The 18,104-nt window shown below is 40.6% G+C and overlaps 1 protein-coding gene across 4 annotated transcripts in view; it reads left to right on the plus strand.

The window, feature by feature from the left end:
* The window catches only part of vash2 (vasohibin 2), a 36,858-nt gene extending 32,400 nt beyond the window's left edge, over positions 1-4,458 (plus strand). For all 4 annotated transcript variants that reach the window (XM_088324927.1, XM_088324928.1, XM_088324929.1 and 1 more), the window contains one exon: positions 3,450-4,458. In XM_088324927.1, coding sequence (XP_088181053.1) covers positions 3,450-3,519 — 70 coding nt within the window. In that variant the 3' untranslated portion in view covers positions 3,520-4,458. The remainder of the gene's footprint in view (positions 1-3,449) is intronic.
* Positions 4,459-18,104: the final 13,646 nt, after the last annotated feature.

Raw genomic sequence — 18,104 nt, forward strand, 5'->3', positions numbered from 1 at the left:
AATGTCAGCTGGATACGAAACACGATCTGACTTGGGTGACAGCTGCAAGCCACTAGCACATATAAGTGTGTCTTTGCAAGGTCACATGACTGAAACAGTATCAACAGTTTTAATGCGGGATGGGGAAATACAGATACTTTTTTAGGGTCTCTGCACTCGCCCATACAATTCTCGGTAGAGGTAATATCTTGGGCCCGGACCCGAAGTTCGGCATAAAATGTCAATCATTAATTCGGGCTGGGCTTCTTTCTCGACGTTTTTTGTTGTTTTTTTCCCTTTGTGGAGGATCTGCACAGTATTCCTCTAGTTTCACTCAAGAAATTATTGGGATGACTATTTTTTACTTTTACTCGAGTGATACTATTCTGATACCAGCCATTTGTAGGTACAGTGGCTTGTGAAACTATTTGGCCTCCTTGAACTTTGCGACCTTTTGCCACATTTTAGACTTCAAACATAAAAATATAAAACTGTAATTTCTTGTGAAGAATCAACAATAACTGGGGCACAATCATAACGTGGAACACACTTTATTGGATGTTTTAATCTTTTTTAACAAATAAAAAACGAAAAATTGGGTGTGCAAAATTATTCAGCCCCTTGACTTTCAGTGCAGCAAACTTCAGTTCAGTGAGGATCTCTGAATGATTCAATGTTGATCTAAATGATTTATGGAATCCACCTGTGTGTAATCAAGTCTCTGTATGAATGCACCTGCACTGTGATAGTCTCAGAGGTCTGTTTAAAGCGCAGAGAGCATCATGAAGAACGGGGAACACACCAGGCAGGTCCGAGATACTGTTGTGGAGAAGTTTAAAGCTGGATCTGGATACAAAATTTTTCCAACCTTTAAAGCCATAATATTGAAATGAAAGGAGTATCGGACCACTGCAAATCTACCAAGATCGGGCCGTCCCCCTAAACCTTCAGCTCATACTAGGAGAAAACATACAAGAGGCCCATAATCACTCTGGATGAACGGCAGAGGTCTACAGCTGAGGTGGGAGAATCTGTCCATAGGACAACAATCAGTCGTATACTGCACAAATCTGGCCTTTATGGAAGACTGGCAAGAAGGAAGCCATTTCTTAAAGATAGTAAAGAAGTTTGCCGCAAGCCACCTGGGAGAGACACCAAACATGTGGAAGAAGGTGCTCTGGTCAGATGAGACCAAAATCTTTTTGGCAACAGTGCAAGACGTTATGTTTGGCGTAAAAGCATCAGAGGTCATCACCCTCAACACTCCATTCCCACTGTCAAACATGGTGGTGGCAGCATCATGCTTTGGGCCTGGTTTTCTTCAGCAGGGACAGGGAAGATGGTTAAAATTGATGGAAAGATGGATGTGGCCAAATACAGGACCTTGGAAGAAACCTTGATGGAGTTTGCAAAACACCTGAGACTGCGACGGAGATTTGTCTTCCAACAAGACAATGATCCAAAACATAAAGCAAAAGCTACAATGGAATGGTTCACCAAAAAAACATATCAAGTCAAAGTCCAGACCTCTATCCAATTAAGAATCTGTGGAAAAAACTGAAAACTGCTCTTCACAAACGCTTTCCATCCAACCTCACTGAGCTCAAGCTGTTTTGCAAGAAGGAATGGGCAAAAATTTCAGTTTCTCGACGTGCAAAACTTATAGAGAAATACCCCGAGCAACTTGCAGCTGTAATTGCAGCAAAAGGTGGCGCTACAAAGTATTAACTCAACGGGGCTGAATAATTTTGCACACCCACTTTTTCGTTTTTTATTTGTTAAAAAAGTTTAAAATATCCAGAAAAGTCTGTTCCACTTCATGATATTGTCCCATTTATTGTTGATTGTTTACAAGAAATTACAGTTTTATATCTTGATGTTTGAAGTCTGAATGTGTCAAAAGGTCACAAAGTTCAAGGGGGCCAAATAGTTTTGCAAGCCACTGTATCAGTGCTCTCCAATACTGATAAGAGTGTTTGTATTTGTGCTGATACCAGCGTTTTTCAATGTATCTGTACTCACCCATACCAATACCAGGTGTTCGTGTTGGGGAAGATTGCAGCCTTTATGTATAAAGGCTCCAATACCAATAGCAGTTATTGTATCGGTGCTAATACCAGCCTCAAGTTATATGTACTCACCAATACCTGATGTTGGAGCTGATTTCAGCTCTTTTTTAAAATATCAGTACTCTCTCATACAACAGCTGGTATCGCATCAGTGCTGATACTAGCCTTTTATAAGTATTCTACTATACTGTCACAGTTCCCATTGCCCTCATTTGGGCCCCCCGTTTGGCACCAGCTACTTCTCGTTGCCTGATTGGCTTCCCTCCACTTTAAACTCAGTGCTCTCATTCACTCCTTGTCAGTCCATCAACAAACTTCTGCACTTGCAAGACTTGTATTTTGAGTCTGTCCGGTATCCTGCTCATGTATCCGGTATCGATCCCCCCTGTCTCGTCCTATCTGGTATCTTGTTCCAGTCTCCAGTTTGCGGTATTGATCCCGTCTGTCTCGTCCTGTTCGGTATCTCGCTCCAGTATCCGGTATCGATCCCGCCCGTCTCGTCCTGTCCGGTATTTTGCTCCAGTCTCCGGTATCGATTCTGTCCGTCCTGCCCTGTCCGGTCTCTTGCTTGTGTATCCAGTATCCGGTATAAATCTCGTCTGTCTCATCCTGTCCAGTAACTTGCTCTAGACTCCGGTGTCCGGTATCGATCCCGCCTGTTCTGTCTGGTATCTTGCTCAAGTCTCCGTTGTCTGCTATCGATCCTGTCTGTCTCGTCCTGTCCGGTATCTTGCTCGAGTATCCGGTCCCATCCTCTCTGCATCTTGTTCCAGTATCCGGCATCGGTCCTGTTTGTCCCATCCTGTCCGGTCCAGTATCGATTCTGTCTGTCCTGCCCTGTCCGGTATCTTGCTCACGTATCCTGTATCTGGTATCGATCCCGTCTGTCTTGTCCAGTTTCGATCTCTTCTGCCCAGCGATCGCCGAAACCCTAGCGTTTTTGTTCCCACGCATGACCCCCCCATTCCCGTAAAATAAAGCTTGTGTGAAAACGTTACGCGTCTGGGTCCACCTTCTGCTTGGGTTCTGACACTATACCATGAGCAGGTATAGGTTTTGGTGCTGATACCAGCCATTTTTAGGTATTAGTACTCTCCAATACTGACAGCAGTTATTGTATTGGTGCTATTACTAGCGTCTTTCATGGTATCTGTACTCACCCATACCAATACCAGGTGTTAGTCTTGGTGCAGATTCCAGACTTTTATTGAAGTTTCAGTACTCTTCCATACTGGTAACAGGTATCCATATATGTGGCAATAACAGCCATTTAAAAAAAAAAAATCTGCACAATACCATTATTTTTTGTGGATGGAAGATCATTTTTATGTAGTAATGATATCAGTATTAAAGATTACAGAGAAAGTATTATATCTTTATTCCTTTTATGTCTTTGTTCAGGCCAGCATGCGTGGAACCCAAATCTCCCGAGCTCAGCACACTGCCCGATGGATACCAAATCCGAATCTGAACTCCCAACATCCTTTTTTGCCTTCGACCGTAGCCAATCGGCTTTGACTCCGCCCACACGAACGCAAACCATCCAATCACGAAAAACTTGGTGACGAATCCCCGAGCTGGTACATATCGCCATCGCCACGACGACGACCACCAACGGCTGAAGCACAGATGAGGACTTTTAAAAAACACAAAAAAGAAGACGATAATTACGCAAGTGGTGCAGTTGATTTCGTTTCTGTAGTCCTCTTGAGTGCCTTTGACGCTCATGGACGTCAAAGTTCAGTTTTGACTGAGCATCAACTTTTAACTGGAGTTAACGCGAGAACACTCACACATGAAGTAAATTGTCGATATTCAGACAAATCAGCTTTAGTAGTTATAAAATGTTACTTTTTTCCAACCAATAACATTTGTTTTCAAAGAGACGTAATATTGCACGGAATTGTTATTATTTTTTGAATGTCTAGAATTTTCGTCAGATGTAGCATTTTACGATCTATGCACATGTCAGAATTAGGAGGACGATCGCTCCTCGAATCTCATCCTTCTGAGCTTTCAGTACTGTAATGTGAAATATGTCATGTTTTTACCGGTCGAATGTTTTTGTGTTTTTAATTGTAATTGACATTTTGAGTGTGAAGCGGTTGTATTCCGACAAAAGGCCTTTTTATCGTAACGCTCACTTGTACAAAAAATGTGAGCGAAAGTGGCCTCTTATCATAAACATGGATGTTTTTTTTTTATTTATAGCACATGCATTGAAATATCTGAGTTTTTTTAAGTCTAAACCCCGAAAATATGTGATCCGAAACTTGTCGTGATGTCATCGGAATGTTGTCATGACAACGCATATGTTGCGCATTCAATAAAATGGCCGTTTTTCTGGAGTCACTTCAACAGAAGCACCTAGAGTCGAGGAATGAATTAAAGGTCTGATGTATAATTTTCATTTAGTGTTGTTTTTGCTTTAAGGAGGGTGTGGGCAACTATTCGGGGTCAGGGGCCACATTGAGTTAACGAAATGGGGTCATTGTCAGAACCTTAACAGGAGGAGGACCCAGATGCGTAACGTTCTCACACAAGCTTTATTTCACGGGAATGGGGCAGTCGTGTGCGTGAACACAAAACGCCACTGATTCTGCGATCACTGGGCGGAAGAAGTAAGACAGAAGTCCGGCGTGGAAAAATTGGAAGCCAGAGACCGACGACATCAATATCAGATACACAAGCAGATACCGGACAGACGGGGTCGATACCGGACAGGACGGGACAGGCAGGATCAATACCGGAGAGATGGGGGAGATACCGGACAGGATCAATACCAGATACACGAGCAGATACCGGACAGATGGGATCGATACAGGACAAGACAGACAAGATCGATACCAGATACACAAGCAGATATCGGACAGATGGGGTTGATACCAAACAGCAAGGGACAGACAGGATTGATACCAGATACCCAACAGATGGGATCGATACCGGACAGAACGGAATAGACAGGATCGATACTGGAGACTGGAGTCAGATATCAGACAGGACGAGACAGACGGGATCGATACCGGATACTGGAGACTAGGCAAGATTTCAGACAGGATGAGACAGGCGGGATCGATACCGGAGACTGTTGCAAGATATCAACTGGACAAGACAGAGGGGATCGATACCAGACACTGGAGACTGGAGTCAGATATCAAACAGGACGAGATAGATGGGATAGATACCAGACAGGATACACAAGCAGGATACTGGACAGAGTCAAAACACACGTCTTGCGGGAGCAGAGGTTCGTTGACGGACTGTGAGTGAGAGCACTGAGTTTAAATAGTGGAGAAGCCAATCAGTCAACGAGCCGCAGCTGGCGCCAAACGAGCGGGGCCAAGTGAGAGCAATGGCAACCTTGACAGTCATGGGACCAATCTTGGAGACCTATCCATTTTTTCATTTGTAAAAAAATATACATGCAGACATACACATGTTGAGGTGGAACAGCGGCGCAATGCGTGTGCGGCACAGTTCTGAGGTCATGAGATCGAACCTCCTGTGTGGAGTTTGCATTTTCTCCCCGTGCTTGCGTGGGTTTCCTCCTGGCACTCCAATGTCCTCCCACATTCAAAAAAACACATGTCAGGTAAATTAGCCAGTCCAAATTGTCCCTAGGTGTGAATGCAGGAGCGAGCGAATTGTCTGTCCCTGTGTGCCCTGCGACTGGCTGGCAACCAGTTCAGGGTGTCCCCTGCCCACTGCCCGAAGATAGCTGGGATGGGCTCCAGCACCCCTGCGACCCTATTGAGGATAAGCGGTGCAGATAATGAATGGATGACTGGACCATACACTACATGCCTCATACTATACTTTTCCTCCGTGTTCATAGAAGGCGAATTATCATTTTTTTACCCTGATGTTAAGACCTATATATTATCCTTTAAAAGTTTAATAAAGTTGGAAGCAATTCTGTATTATTTTTTTGATGACATATTCCGAACACGTACCGATGGCACGCTTTAAATTGGGAATACTGTATAGCGTCATTGGAGTAATATTCAGACAGTTTACATTTGATACCACAAGGAGGCACTAAAGCTACATTAATCGTCGGAGATCCTTCAAATGCTTTAAAGCAGAGAGGTAAATGGTTATCATTACTGTATATATACGGCGCTTTTGAAATCATTAAAGACTTTCCATTGCACTTTACATTGTGCTTCACACTTGTCCATTCACACACACACAACCTACATGTAACTTGGAGGAGTTGGGACCCAAGACAGCTTGCTCTACCCCCTAAGCTATTTACTTTTCTATACTTTGAAATGGGTTTACTTTCTACTCTTTTCACTATTTGCACTTTGGCTTCACTTTCAAAATATGGTGCGATGGAAGGTTGACATTGTTTAACAGTACTTGTATTTTGTTTCATTGCTGCTTTTTTTGTCGTGCTGTATTTTTTAGATTTATATTGAATTGTTTACACTATTTGAATGTATTATAGTTGACTTTATATTATATTATATTTGTATCCTCGTAATAATGCTCCTTTATTTTGGTAAACTCTCCTGACCTTGGTTTTGAAACATTTGTAATAGAAGCCTTGTAATTTCGTAATGAAATAGAAAATTCTTATTTCCAAGCAAAAATGTTTGGTTAAGATTGATACCATCCTGTATTTACTTGGATTGGATCATTACCAAAATTTCCTGTATCGCTTATGTCTACAAAAAGATGGACATTAGGCACCTATTTGACTTGAAGGAACACTGTGTAATATAAGTGCCTCCCAGAGGTTCAAAAAACATTTTCAGTAAAACAAAAAGAACATTGATTTGAATAATGGCCAGCACTGCGGCGCAGTGATTAGAGCGTGTGCAGCACAGTTCTGAAGTCATGAGATTGAACCTTCCTGTGGGGAGTTTGCATGTTCCCCCTGTGCTTGCGTGGATTTCCTCCGGGCACTCGAGTTTCCTCCCATATTCCAAAAACATGCATGTCAGGTTAATTGGCTGGTCCAAATTGTCCCTAGGTGAATAAGCAAGTGAGTTGTCTTTCTGCGATTGACTGACAACCAGTTCAGGGTGTCCCTTGCCCACCGCCCGAAGATAGCTGGGATTGGCTTCAACACCCCCGCAACCCTACCGAGGATAAGCGGTGCAGATAATGGATAGATGGATTAGAAAAATGAGCAAAAATATATAATCTATCATAACAATGTTATTTTTTATAAATATTCATAAGTGGAGAAATGTTTATTTCTTTAACATAAGGGGAATTGCATACCTAGTAGTTGCCGCCATGTTTGTCTGCATGTTGCTGCTAAGCCGTGCTCATTAGGCAATGGTTTTCATTCACCTTAGACCATAGAGTGCCATCTAGTGGTCAAATATTATACAATGTACAGAGCCATTAAGTCATGGGAACCTCCTGCGTGGGTTCAAATCCAGCTCCCGGCCTTACTGTGCAGAGTTTGTATGTTCTCCCCGTGCTTGCGTGGGTTTTCTCCCGGCACTCCGGTTTCTTCTCGCATCCCAAAGACATGCATTTCAGATGAATTGGCCAGTCCAAATCGTCCCTAGGTGTGACTGCGCGAGTGAGTTGTCTGTCCCCGTGTGCCCTGCGATTGGCTGGCAACCAGTTCAGGGTGTCCCCTGCCCACTGCCCGATGATTGCTGGGATGGGCTCCAGCACCCCCGCGACCCTACTGAGAATAAGCGGTGCAGCTCATGAGATGAGATATTTATATATATATATATATATATATATATATATATATATATATATATATATATATATATATATATATATATATATATATATATATATATATATATATATTTTAAGACAAAATTTAAAAAAAACACCGAAACCCTCTCTCCTGGCAAAAGCTAATACTTCAGCACACTTTATTTCTCTGTGTGACATTTGATGATTTGTTCAAATGCATGAAATGATAATACCTGTGTCCCGTAACAAATATGGATGCTGCGGCTCGATGCTCTCCAGCAAATCTTCTATTTACTACCGTTTTTTGCTTTCTTTTTTGGACACATGCGTGGCCAAAAATACTTACAGTAGGGACGAACTTATTCGATTGGGTGGGCGTCTAAATTTCGACTTTTCGGGCACTTTTTACACCGCCTATGATATACCGAGCGAACTTCAAAGAGATCCGGCAACCTTGTGGACAACTATTCCTCCTAATAAACGACGACAACGGCGCCGTAAAGACAGAAAACAGAAGCGTGGTTGCCGTGCGGGTAGATGTGTGAAGCGTGCGAAGTCGAAGGAGCAAGAAGGACGCGAGGATGTGACTGATTCCACCATTCATTCCTCGCTGGACAACCGACGCTTTAAACTCAACGCTCACGAACGGCCCCAACGGCAAATCTTGTGACGATCTCTACAAAGAATACAAAGACTTCAGCTAAGTCAAATAATTCAGCAAAGCTAAAATTTGGTCTTTTAAATATTAGATTGCTTGCTCCTAAAGCTTTACTTGTTGATAACATTATTCGTGATTTTAAACTTAACTGTATCGGTCTTTGTGAAACTTGGTTACGCCCGGATGAGTATTTAGCGCTAAATTATGCTTCACCCCCAGACTACGTGAGTAGCCATGTAGCACGCACGTTGAAGAAGGGTGGCGGTGTCGCGCTCATTTCTGAAAAATCGCTCAAATTTAATCCTCGTACCTCTAATAATTACAAGGCGTTTGAGGCTCTTGTGATGCGGTCCTCTCTATTGTCAATTTATGTAATAACTATCTATCGCGCACCTGGGCCATACACAACTTTCTTAGACGAATTTGCTGAACTTTTGTCTGAACTAGTAACCTATGCAGACAAAATTATAATTATGGGGGACTTTAACATTCATATGAACTCCCCACTCAGTTCACTTACTATTGCGTTTGGGCCTCTAATTGATGCATTTGGTTTTAATCAACTGGTTGATTTGCCAACCCATAAAGATGGAAACACGCTAGACTTGGTTCTGACTTGAGGAGTTTTAACCTCAAACATAACGGTGTTACCCTGTACTACCGTTATCTCGGATCATCATTTAGCTACATTTGAGGTGCTAGCTAAATGTAGTGCTAAAAAAGCTGAAGGATTTAGCGGACGCAATATAAGCACTGGCACAGTTTCTGAGCTCTCTGAACTTCTTCCAGGAGCAGTTGCGTCCTTTCCTTCATACAAAGACTCTATCGACTCCCTCAGGAATGAGTTTAATGCTACCCTGGCTAGTGTCCTGGATTCAATAGCGCCCATACGGCTAAAATCACAACCTAAAAGACGCACACCTTGGTTTACTGATGAAACTAGAACCGTTAAACAAGAATGCAGGAAATTGGAAAGAAAATGGCGCGCTACCAAGCTTGAGGTTTTCCATCAAACCTGGTGTGACAGCTTGTAAAAGTATAAAGCGGCCCTTGCCTCTGCAAAATCGGCCTACCTTTCGAAGGTGATTGCGTCACAAAAGAACAATCCCCAAGTCCTTTTTGACACTGTAGCATCGCTTACAAGGCAACCGACTATCTAAGATAGTTCCACCCACTCAGCCCATGACTTAATGGTCTTTTTTACTAAGAAGATTCAATGCATACAGGAAGAAATTGCTAAAGACGTCATTAATACAACACATACTAAAGGGCTGAAATCTACAGATGCACGACAGGGTGGCTGTCCAGGGAATCTGTCCCGTTTTAGTGAACTGTCACTCGATAATCTTAAACAGGTGGTGAATACGGCCAAACCGACAACTTGCCAGTTCGACCCGCTCCCAGGTTCACTTATTAAAGGTCTTTTTGGCGTCCTTGGACCTTCAGTTCTAAATATTATAAACATATCACTTTCCTCAGGTGTAGTTCCAGGAGCTTTTAAGTCCGCTGTTATTAAACCCACACTGAAACGACCCAACCTTGATCCAGAAAGCTTATGTAATTATAGACCTGTGTCAAACCTACCTTTCCTTTCTAAAGTACTTGAAAAAGTAGTGGCACAGCAGCTGAATTATTTCATATCCGAGAATAACCTTTTTGAATCTATGCAATCAGGATTCAGGGCTAACCACTCTACTGAGACAGCTCTGATTAAGGTAACCAATGATATCCTACTGGCAATGGATTCTGGCGCTTCATCACTTTTGCTGCTGATGGACCTTAGTGCTGCTTTTGACACAGTGGACCATAATATCTTACTAGAACGGTTGGAAAAATGGATTGGTCTCTCAGGAAACGTCCTCTTATGGTTCAGATCTTACCTCTCAGATAGGACGCACTGTGTTAAATATGGCGAAATGACATCTGAGCCCTTTAGTGTTACCTGTGGTGTTCGGCAGGGTTCAGTACTTCGCCACCCCTTCTTTTCAGCATCTACATGCTTCCATTAGGTGATATTATTCGCAAGTATAATATCAGTTTCCATTGCTACGCAGATGACACTCAACTATATCTTCTGATGGAGGAATCTGCCACCCTAAACTGTGCAAATTTGGAGGCCTGCCTCACTGAGATAAAAAAGTGGATGTCACTCAATTTCTTGCGTCTTAACTCTGAAAAGACCGAAATGTTAGTCATTGGTCCATCTAAATGCCGCGACTTATTCTCAAAAACTGCTGTGAACATTGACACATCACACAGAGTGACTCAGTTAAAAATTTAGGTGTCATATTTGACCCTGATCTATCCTTTGAAACACATGTAAAGAAAATTACTAGAACCGCTTTCTTCCATCTTCGTAACATTGCTAAAATTCGTCCTATACTGTCTCAGTCAGATGCGGAGATTATAATTCATGCGTTTGTTACCTCCCGTCTTGATTACTGTAATGCACTACTCTCTCGAAGTCCAGAATCAAGTGTCTTCAGCTGGTACAAAATGCCGCAGCGAGGCTTTTAACTAGGACAAAAAAGACCGATCACATCACACCGATTTTGGCTAACCTGCATTGGCTCCCTGTTAGCCTTAGATGTGATTTCAAGGTTCTCTTAGTATTATACAAAATCATACATGGACCTGCTCCCTCTTATCTTTCAGATCTGATTTCCCCCTATGTCCCGGTCCGAAGCCTACGTTCTGAGAGTGCCGGTCTTCTGGTGATCCCAAGAGCAAAGAAGTGTTCCGCTGGTTCGAGAGCGTTCTCCATCCGGGCACCGGTGCTGTGGAATGCTCTTCCCCCTGAGATCCGATCTTCAACCTCAGTGGAAATGTTTAAATCTAAGCTTAAAACTCACTTCTACTCTATAGCATATGAATAACCTACTCTTCTCGTCGGCTCCAGATCAGGGGAATGTATAATAATAGTCTGAAAAATAGTCTGTGTAATATAGTGTAATAACCTGTGAAGCCCTTTGAGACTCTTTGTGATTAAGGGCTATACAAATAAAAATGACTCTGACTCTTTCCCGCCATTAAGGCTCATTTCGACCCTCATTTTAGCTGTAAATGATGGTTTCAAAACAAGGTGTGATCAGAGTTGTAGAGTAAAAATGTCCCAAAATACTGCAAACAAAAAAGATGGGGATGTGTTTAGGGGAGTGTGCTATTTGTGCACAGATTCGCCCACCTCTACCACTCACCCAAATTGGTCTGGGTGCTTGGCTTGCGTGTTTGGGTTTTTGCAGTTTGTTCTGTTGGTTTTCATCATAAATTGTCTTAACAGTGAACATAGATTGTTTAATGAGCTTCCATACAAATGATTCTTTAGAGACATAGAAACAAAACGAGGTCTGTTGGTGTAACACCGTGAATATAAACGTTTTTAGAAACTTTGTGGACCAAACAAACTACTCATTGTGTTTATTCGACTTTATAAACCTGAAAATTGGAATAGCATGGTCATCCCCAAGCCAGTTGTACTCATAATAGGAGCCATATCTGGCTCGTGAGCCATATGTTTTCAACCCCTGCTGTATCAAAATGTAGCTCACACTGTGTAATATTTGACCATCACAGTAGATGTTTCCAAAGTGTGTAGTACAACTGTAAAGTACTGCTAAAAAGCACAAAGAAGAATACATCTACGGACATTTCTTTTTCCCCCCAGCCTTTGGCAAAGTTTTGGGTTTTTCGGCCACCCTGAGCAGCAAGATGGCCGACAATAATGTTAAATGTTGATATGTAAAATAAATACAGATTTACATGATAGTTCATGTATGTTTGCCCAATATTTAAATCGAAATGATATTTTTTCCTGAATCCTTTACATAGGAGGGGTAGTGGCTAAATGATACAGGGTCTTTTCAAATTTAAAAATGTCGCGCTATAGAGGGCTCCGCGCTTTGTGCTAAAAATAGTAACACGGCTTCGTGCCGCCATCTTGGAAGTCTGTCGATTACAAGCGGTGATAGCGAGAGGAGCAAATATTTACTCAGTTTGTCTATTTATTTACTCAACTAGCTTCGTTTGTGTACGGATTTTGTCCATCAACACTATGGAAAACTACGTGGAGAGTTTAGACAAGCAAGCACGCGAGCGGTACGCTGCGAAGTTGCATTTTATTGGAAAATTGGATCCCACAAAATTAATAACAAGGACTGATCCCGATTTGTTGCCGTGTGTGACTTACATCGGACTTGTTACCAGCTCAGTAGCCTAGATGGTAAGGCGCCCGCTTTGAGACTGGGAGGTCGCTGGTTCGCGCCTCGGCCGAGTCATACCTAAGACTTATAACATTGGTAAAATGGCGGCGCCCTCTGTTGGCTGCGGCTGCATCGGCTCGCTACAACGAGTCAGGTGCATCGACATTTCGTTCTATGTACATTGTTACAAAGAATGACAATACAAAGGAAATTATTATTATTATTATTATTAACTATCTTATTTTCCACCCAAGTCCCTTTTGTGAACTGAAGGATTTTCAAAATTACAAAAGTATGGAAGCCTACGACAGATTTGTGTCTGGTTGGGTTCGGCATGTGTCTGTGCACACAGTATTTAACCTAGCCATACTTGAATGGTGTCGACACATGTACATGAAGTACACATGTCCCATAACCTTTTTAAAATGTATTTCTACATCATAAATAATTCAATTTACCTGTCAGAAAGTGGTCAGAACAAACACGAACACAGTCAAGCTTTGGCAAATTCGACCGATTGATAGCTGCCAGCCACATTCGTCTTCGCCGTTCACTTTTCTCCTGAGCTTCAATCCCCTGATTGTAAACACACTTCGGAAGTCTAAAGAAGCCCTTCCCACCCTTTTCCCCTCGGCTACAACAGCCAACAATAACGCACGTATTCGGCATTACAATGTAGAATCTAACTGGTTCGCTGAACAATAACAATGAAGTGAAAAGCTTTGTGACTTCCAAAACGGCCGCCAGCAATGCATTGTGGGTAAATCCTAGGACCTCGAAGCACTCTATTGATGTAATATTCTGACTGTTTATGCATAAAACCACAAGGGGGTGCTAAATCTACATGAATCGCCGGGGGGGGGGGGGGGGGGCGGGGGGGCTGGGGGCTCCTTTAACTGTAATGATGTAGTTTTGAGACGACCAATTGCAATTGTTGTTTTTTATTTTTTTGCTGAATCATCTGTTCATCAAAGATAGTCGTGATGTTTGGTTTCAACTTTGTCCTCATTGTCATTTGTATGTCTGCCAAAAATACAAAAAAACATGAAAATGCTCCAGGACAAAATATCAAATTGAGTGCTTAAAACAAGGTCTAAAATATTATTTTGTCTTCATTCTGATTCGAAAAAGATACTTTACGGATACTACAAAAATACTACAGGAATATCGACAATTACTAAAGATATACTTCAAAGATACTAGTATGCAAGTACTTTAAAATACTTCTACAGAAATACTACAAAAACACCACTACAGCAACATTATAATACAAAAATACTGCTACATAAATATTACGACAGAAATACTACTACAGAAGTAGTACAACATAACTACTGTACTATAAAAATTCTAACAGTAATATTAGAAAATACTTTAGAAATACTACAAAAATACTTGTATGGAAATATTTCAACAGAAATACGACAAAAATACCACTACAATAACACTGTAATACAAAAATGTGGATACCAAAATATTATGACAGAAATGCAACAAAAATACTTCAACAGAAACATTGCAACAGAAATACTACAAAAACACCTCTACAGTAACACTATCGTACAAAAATACTGCTACAGAAATATTACGACAGAAATACAACAAAAATACTCCTACAGAAATATTACAACAAAAATACTACAAAAATACAACTACAGTAATATTACAAAATACTTAAGAAATACTACAAAGATACTTGTATGGAAATACTTCTACAGACATACTACAAAAATCCCACTACAGTAACACTGTAATACAAAAATACTGATACCGAAAAATTTTGCAAGAAGCTACAAAAAGACTTCTACAGAAATATTACAACAGAAATGCTACAGGAAGGAACTACAGTAATACTACAAAAATACTACAGATATACTACAAAAGAATTACTATGAAAATACTATTAAATACAACTACAGAAATACTAAAAAAAATAAAAACTACAAAATAAAACAATTGTAATACTACAACAAAACTACTACTGCAAAAATACTACGATGTGGTGCTAGCTCTCAATTGGACTGAACCATTTCAAGGCAGTGGAGTATTTCCTACACTGCATTGTTCACATTTTTTTTTGTTTTACTCTATCCTTTACCTAGTGTTTTTCATCATATTTAAGCCTATCTCTATCTCATCCTTTATTAAGGAAAAAAGAGTTTTAAAAACGCTATAATTTTGGGGGGTGCTTAAGTACCCTACCAAAACGGGCTGGTTACGCCCATGAAACTCACCAACATTTAAAACATACTTTACGAACGTGTCTTCCTGAAGTTGTTTTTGTACTATAATTCACAATATAAGGTCAAAAACCTAATTAATATTTAATGCTATTTTAACTGGCTTGAGAATTGCATGAATTAATCATATATTTTTCACACATGTATCAAAAACGTTTGCAATAATGTGTGTGACAATTGTGACATTTTTGGATCCGATTCCACACAAGACTTCCTTCGAACAGTGTGTCCGTTATTAGACTGGAATTTATTAGACTGATAAGGTAACTATGGGTCAAAGTTATGTAAAGATTCTGCCTCTTCTACTTACGTCATGCTATTTGCAACAAATCCAACTTGAGGCTAGTAAAGCTGAGCAACCGGATCTTTCTAACAAGAGAACATGCAAAGAGTAAGGCTTGCCTTTTTCTAGTTCAACAAGACTGTAAAAAAAGAGACAAAGAAGAACGGAGAGTGGATAGTTACATTTTAAAACTTTTCAGCAAGAGAGAAGCTAGGCCCAACCCGAATGTACCAACATGGCCTGAAATTCGGATCGGGTCCGGTCGGCCTCTAGGCTGAAAGTGGCGGACAAAATATTTTCCTGCTTGCTCGCTTCGGAGTTGTCTGACCATTCACGATTAAATCAATATATTTCACTGTACAGCTCGGTTTCTTCAAGTCTAACCGCAGTTGGCATGATCACTTTGGTTAATTATCACTCAGTAACCAAACTAGTTTGTCAAACCAGTGACATTTTTAAAGTCCTGGTTCAAGTCAAAATTTAACTTCAGGTATAGTTCTGAGCGTAGCAGCATCGAATGGCTGAAATGTGATTGGTTAAATGATTGAATATGAACGTACTTATTGGGAAGCAGCCCAACCTGTCACGGTTGCCAATTGGCCCCGCCCGTTTGGCACCAGCTGCGGCTCATTGACTGATTGGCTTCCCTCCTATTTAAGCTCAGTGCTCTCACTCACCCTTTGTCAGTCTGTCAACGAACTTCTGCACCCGCAAGAAGTGTGTTTTGACTCTGTCCGGTATCCTGTTTGAGTATCCTGTCCGGTATCGATCCCGTCTATTTCGTCCTGTTTTGATATCGGCCTCCGGTCTCCAGTGTCTGGTATCGTTCCCGTCTATCTAGTTCTGTCTGATATCTGTCTCCAGTCTCCTATATCTGTATTCGATACTGTCAGTCCCGTTCTGTCTGGTATTGGCTCGTGTAACTGGTATCAATCTCGTTGATCTCTGGCTTCCTGTTTTTCCACGCCAGACTTCTGTCTTTCTTCTTCTGCCTAGCGATCACCGAATCACTGGCGTTTGTGTTAATGTACATGACTGCCCCATTCCCGTAAAATAAAGCTTGTGTGAGAAACTTTACACATCTGGGTCCTCCTCCTGTTCCGGTTTTTGACACAACCACGGAAAAAGCGACAAAAGGGAGTCAATTTAAAATTCTTTAACAAGTTTTGATGGACAAAATATAAATAACACCACATGATTCAGATATTTTTTTAGGCCAGCATTGAATGCCTTGTGAGCCTCACATAGCGTTTACATGATAGTCCTCCATCTTGTTGGTACGGGAATCGAAAAGATCCAAAAAGCTCCAAAAGTGTGTGCAAAATAATTGGGAATATGGTGCCAATTGGCCGTTTTGAGTCTCCATAATTTTTATTCTTCTTTGCACTTTTTAGCATCTGTATTTGGCCGCATGACATGATACTGCAACATCTAGAAGTCAAATAATACACACTGTCCCTTTGGAGCTTAAATAATTTTGCTTACATTTCTGATGCATTTACAACTTGCGCCGGGCTCCAAGCACTACCTAGCAAATGTTTGCCCATTCGTCCTGCCATTCTTTTAATCTTATTTTCTCTTTAAAATCCTTATTATGTGTTAATCCCGGAGTGCCATGTCTAATCTCATAAACAATGTACTGTATATTGTAATTCTTATCATTTGTGGTCTCCTCTACTGAGGAGGAAATGCAGGTTATTCATTTTGGTTAATAATCTTGCTCTATTTTTTAATGTTTTTCAAGTTTTACTATATCTTTATGATGTTTATCAATAGAAAAAATAAAAAGGTACGAAAATAGCAACTACAGAAAAAACACGGACAAAAATAAAATTAGTAAATTTAAAACAAAATATACATTTTTTGACTACATTCAAAATGAGTAAACAATAATTAGGTTGAGCAAAAATATGTGCAAAAAAAAATTGACTTTGTTTCATTATTTTAAAAAATGACAGCCCAAAATTAGAGTTCAGAGATTTCAGTTCCTGATTTTTTTTCTCCGCAGTCGCATTTTGGAGTGTTATCTTTAAAGGAACACTGTGTAATATTCGACCACCAGATGTCGCTCTCATGTGTAATGCAAGATGAAACGAGTGCTAAATAGCACAAGAAAGAATGCAAAATACGGAGCCTCAAAGACCCAAAAAGCACACTTTTTCCTCTCATTTTTTCTCTCTTGCTTTTTCTCTCTCTACTTTGCTCTCTCTCTCTCTCTCTCTCTCTTTCTTGCCCTCTCTTTCTTCCTATCTATCTCGCTTTCCCTCTCATTCTTTTCTCTATTTCTTCCCATCTCTCTCACCGTCCCTCTCTTTCTCTCTTTATTTCTCTCTCTTTCTCACTCTCTCCCTCTCTCTCTCTCTCTCTCTCTCTCTCTTCCTGTCATTCTTGTGTAGTTTCTGTGCAAAATATGTACTGTAATTTGCAATAAGCTGGCGTAAACTACAAAAGATTCAAAGTATTTGGTAGCACGGAGTATATATCCCTTAAGGAGATCATTAGTATATAAAAATACTAATCTGCTGACACCTACTGATATGGATGAACATTACAGTTACTTGGTTAATCACTGGAGGAGAAGATACTGAACATTGCCATCCTTTTTTGCGAAGATAAAACTTTGCAATTTCCCCGGCACACTGCTTGAAAATCACTCAAATAATAAAGTAGTAGGCTATATAATAATAAAAATGAATAGAGCCCAATATTACATAAAAAAATATGTATCTTATATTGTACAAATGAAGGGATAGTTCTACTTCAATTAAATATATGTAAATATGAATGGCTTGTTAGAAAAACAAATGCTGGGATCTTTGAACCATCAGCTAAAACACTTGAAGTAATAAGCATCAGATAAGTAATTGATACTGTATTATATGACATGATGGATTTATGTTGATGACATATTTGCTGACAGCATGGAATGACCTTTTTTATTATTATTATTTAGGGTTATATAAGAAGCTCGCAGTAGGAATCGAATGTGTGCGTTCT

This window comes from Urocampus carinirostris, chromosome 20 (genome assembly GCF_059441175.1).
Source record: "Urocampus carinirostris isolate Australia breed hairy pipefish chromosome 20, RoL_Ucar_1.0, whole genome shotgun sequence".
Classification (NCBI taxonomy): Eukaryota; Metazoa; Chordata; class Actinopteri; order Syngnathiformes; family Syngnathidae; genus Urocampus; species Urocampus carinirostris.